Source organism: Gymnoscopelus microlampas (genome assembly GCF_963454915.1).
Source record: "Gymnoscopelus microlampas genome assembly, chromosome: 24".
NCBI lineage: Eukaryota > Metazoa > Chordata > Actinopteri > Myctophiformes > Myctophidae > Gymnoscopelus > Gymnoscopelus microlampas.
Window position 1 is genome coordinate 17,237,769 of NC_139961.1, and position 5,000 is coordinate 17,242,768.

Genomic DNA, 5,000 nt, shown 5'->3' on the forward strand with positions numbered 1-5,000 from the left:
TCAGGTGTCCTTGTTCCCACAGTGCTTGCTTGCGCATGCACACGCGCACACACACACACACACACACACACAGACAGACAGACAGACAGACAGACAGACAGACAGACACATCCGTAGTTCTAGGCACAGTGCAAAGTTTTTCAAAGACTTTGTTCTAGTGCCCGTCAGATACAGTACATCACTTTGACGCTCTGCGATTATTAGACTTTTTTTATGATATTGGTATAGGCAATTATTCAGTCTTTCTGATGTTTAACCACTTTCAACCTTAAGTCCATATTTGGGCATGTTGTTATCCAATTAATGTTAGCATTATTATTATTATTTTTTTTTTAAAGTGTTCTCTAATTGAAAACTTAAAATTGAAAATGTTGCAATTTGTGACAAAATATGTGTCAAAATGTGGGTAATTGGTGGTCTAGGACTCTCCAAAATACGAATCGGCATCACGCCCAAAAATGTCTTTCCTTCACATCTGTCTTTATGTCTCTCTTTTATTATTCACTATATACAAGTAAACGTCACCTCACGACGATGACCTCACTTCCTGTTGTGTTTCGTTTGGGGGGTCAGGTCCCAGGAAGTGTTCCGGCAGGCGCTGGGTTCTCCTCTCATCCGCCTGGAGGTGCTTCCCGTCTACAACAAGCCCCGATACGAGAAGAGTCTGATCGGTCAGCTGTTCTCCACCGAGGCCCACAACCCCTCCCCCAACACCCGCAGCCCCGCCGTGGTCCGCTCCAAAACGGACCCCAAGCAGGACACCAAGGTTATTATCGCTTAGCATTTTTCTTCCATTAGTTATTATGTTTAGTTTGTTTGGAATTTTTTTGTTTCAATTTCAGTTTAGTTTTGACTTGTTTCAACCCCATTAAGACCTGAAGCTGATTCTACAAATGTCTTCTAAATCGCAACAGTATTCTGAAAAAACGTATGTTTCTATATCAGTGGTGCTCAAACTTTTTCATGTCAAGGACCCCCAAAATGATATGTATTTGGCCGCGGACCCCCATCTCAAAATATGTTGTTCCAGGGACCCCCAGAAGCAAAGATTTGAGTTACAAATGTTCGCTTTAAAAAATAAATATTCAAAGGTTTGCACTAGTTTTCACGATTTTTCAAAAATAGCAGACCTACAAGCTTGTGGCGCGGCACTCGGTGCTGCGCTATGAGCTTGTATATCTGCTATTTTTGAATAGCCAAAGTATAAAGTAATGCTTTTTAGCTCAAATCTAAAAATGACACAGATGCGTTCCAGGTCTTAATGGGTTAAAGCAGGTATACTAGCTTAGTGAAACTTAGCTTTAGTTTAGTTTTTACTAGCTCTAGTACTAGTTTTTTTTTCTAGTACTAGTTTTGTATTGTTATATGGGGTAGTCAGGGCCGGGGTGAGCTTCAACAAGAAGATTTTTTTTGTGTGAAAATAGCCGATCTATAAGCTCACAACACATTGCAACGTGGCACAATTTGTTTTTGGAGATCAGCTGTTTTCAATGTTTTTTGAAGACTTTTGATTGATTGATTGATTGATTACATTTCTTTATTTATTAGCAACGTTAATAACAGTACAGTGAAAGGTCATGCTAAAAGGATGACACAAATGTTTCCATTGTGGATCGATTCATCAGTAATATGTGTACGTACAATAGGCGCTATTCACAGCAGCCATATTATGAAGACATTCACAGGTGTTACCAATGATACTAATGAAGGCTCTGTTCCATTTAGTGTAGCACAGTGGTTTCCACGACCCCCATAACTCTGAGAGTGTACAAATGGAACCAAATGGACCCTTAGGGGTCCATTTGGTTCCATTTGTACACTCTCAGAGTTACACACCCGTAAGGGGCCATTTGGAAGCCCATGAGGGTCCCTGGACCCCAACTGTAGACCCACTGGTGTTTCCAGTGGGCCAACATGCACAATATCAGCACCCTGACTCTGTTTGACCAGAATGGAACAGAGCCTTCATTAGTATCATTGGTAACACCTGTGAATGTCTTCATAATATGGCTGCTGTGAATAGAGCCTATACTAAAAATAAGAACACTTTCTCAAAATGTTTTGTCAACTAAAATGTTTGTTATTTCCTTAGTTTTAATTGACCACTTAAACCCCATCGTCCATATTCTGGGGAAAACCGTGGCAGGAAATAGACGATCTATTTTATACCTATGGCTATTTGAAAATAGCCGATCTACAAGCTCACAACGTGTCGCATCGTGGCGCGCTGGTTTTTAAGTGGTTAACTATCATAACCCCGCAGGACGCCGCGCTAGAAGCGAGACCGCCGGGCGTCCGCGCCAAGACCACCACCGAGCCGGCGCCTGTCCTCGGCCCGCCGGCGGAGCTCCAGTCCGGGCACGGCGGCATTGCTGCCGCGGAGCAGCGGGCCCCCTCCGCGTCCCCCAGCCCTCCCGCCGCGTCCCCCCCCTCGCCCGCCGCAGCCACCCCCCGGCCCCGCAGCCAGAGCCCCCCGGCGGCCAGGAAGAGCCCGGTGGCGGGGCTGCCCCCCTCCTCCGGCCTGGCCCCGCTCGCCACCGCCAAGAAGGCGGGCAAGAAGATTAAGATCGACCTCAAGAAAGGTAAAGGTGGCGTTATTAGCGCACTGTCCCTTTAACTGCCTCTTACAGGCCATGTGAAATGAAAAAAATATCACACCCTGTTGCTGCTGTTTATGCCGTACTCACACACATGCACACACTCTCTCTCTCTCACGCTCTCTCTCTCTCTCACTCTCACTCTCACTCACAGTCTCTCTCACACACACACACACACACACACACACACACACACACACACACACACACACACACACACACACACATACACGCGCACGCACACAAAGTCAGATGTAGAAGCAACTAGCACAGCTTTTTAAAAAAATCAAACTTTTAGAGCATACCTTTGGTGATAATGGAGTCATAATTGACCATCTCATTTTAAACAACACTTTGTGTGCTATTTGATGGGTACAACCTTACGTTTAGCTTTAAACATGTGTGTCTTTTTAACCACTTAAAGGGATAGTTCACCCCAAAAAATTACTTATTTTCTATCAATTACTCACCCCATGGAGCCTTGAATACAAGGAGATTGTTATTTTTTGGGGTAGCATTCCTAAGCCAATAATTAGATGACCGGCGGAATCTCCGGTAAGAGACTCAATGGAGAGAGTCAAAAGAGTGTTATTGGAGAGTCAAAAGAGTCTCTTAAATTATTGGCTTAGGAATGTGACAAAAAAGAAAATCTCCATGAATGGAAGGCTCCATGGGGTGAGTAATCAATAGAAAAAAGTAATGTTGGGAGTGAACTATCCTTTTAAACCCTATACCCTATATATGTCGTACGGCAAATAGTCAGAATCTCTATCATATCATATCTATCTCACAATGCTATTTTCACCGGAATGTTGGCTCATACCTTCGCAGATTGTTAGCGTATTATCCAACATAGGTATGCTTGGGATCAATGTAGGTAAAGCTGAGAATGAGCAGTGGTGTAAAAAGTACTCACATTTTTCACTTAACTTGCTTGCCTAACCCTAACTCGTTTTTTTTTTTTTTTCTTTTTTTTTTTTTTTTGACCCAAAGACCAAGGAGATATTATTTTTCGAAGATCTAGACTCCTTAAAACGTAAAAATTTTGTATCTCGGCTCCTGAGTACTTTTTTTTTTTTCAATGAAAAATCTCTTGGCATATAGTCTCGCGTCACCAGACTACTATTCCACAATCTCTGAATGCTATATAGAGTCTGGGACTCCACTTCCCGAAAGCTGTGTAACGGAAGTTGTTCAGACCGGAAAAACATTCGACCAATCACGACGCGGTGCCCGCGGACCTGTAGTCCTAGTGGAAACAGAACCGAGGCGGAAGCATAGTCATAGGAGCGGTAGATTCATGTTATTTGTGCGAGGATTGTTTATCACAGAAAACTGAGAAAGGTATCATGGAATTAACGCCGAAAAAACTGTGAAAGAAGACACTAGTAGACATAAACGATATTTATGAGATTCGTTGATTCCAGTCGGACTCATTTGCGCCACTGCACAATGCTGAAACGGATGTGGGTAGGGGAGGGGCATCCGCTTTCCCCTTACACATGATCAGAGCTTCCGAGTCCCAGACTGTATGTCGGAAACATTTGTAAATTGTGGGAGGCAACAGTCTGGCCACGCGAGACTACTTGGCATAAAACTGCAAAAAATCTGAAAAAAATATGGCAGTGAATGTGTTAAGTAAAAGTATCAATACTGCTATCCATACACATGTCCGGAATTGTAAAAGTACTTGAGTAAAGTACAAAAGTATTGATATCAAAATGTACTTAAAAGTACCAAAAGTAAAACGTATTCATTATGTAGAAGGTCCCTTTTCACAAGTTTTCAAATGTATAAAATGTAAAAAAAATCTTTTGAAAATAGCATATATACAAGCTCACAATGCGTTGCGATGCGACGCATTGTGAAAGAAAAAGAAAAATACCTCAAAATTGTACTTAAGTACGGTACTTACATCACTGAGAATGAGAGGTATAGGCGCATGTGGTTGTCGGGAGCCATGATGCGACGATGGCTACAATAGGTAAGCCCGCGCACACGTCTTGTGTGTGTGTGTGTGTGTACGAGCGCGTGGGGGATTAGGCCCATAGAGCGGTCCACGCTTTTGTGTTTTAGAGACATTGAAAGGAAGGCTAAAATTGGACTTTGTGTGCGCGTACACACACACACACACACACACACACACACACACACACACACACACACACACACACACACACACACAGACACACACACACACACACGTGCTCGCCCCGCAGATAGCCATCGAGTTGAGAAGAAAAGAGAATTGGTCCGCACACACACACACACACTCCAGTTATGGCTCAAAGCTCCATTCAGGGTCTTATTTCTTTCTTTTTTTTTTTGTTCAGTCTGTCTTTCCTGTCGCTCTTATATATCCTCTCCACTCACCCCCCCCTCTCACTACCCCCCCCTTCCTCC

At 43.4% G+C, this 5,000-nt stretch overlaps 1 protein-coding gene across 4 annotated transcripts in view; it reads left to right on the forward strand.

Moving 5' to 3' along the window:
* The window catches only part of LOC311041079 (partitioning defective 3 homolog B-like), a 336,525-nt gene that overhangs the window by 102,695 nt on the left and 228,830 nt on the right, over positions 1 to 5,000 (forward strand). For all 4 annotated transcript variants that reach the window (XM_084051519.1, XM_084051520.1, XM_084051522.1 and 1 more), the window contains 2 exons: positions 574 to 766; positions 2,264 to 2,582. In XM_084051519.1, the coding sequence (XP_083907645.1) occupies positions 574 to 766; positions 2,264 to 2,582 (512 nt within the window). The remainder of the gene's footprint in view (positions 1 to 573; positions 767 to 2,263; positions 2,583 to 5,000) is intronic.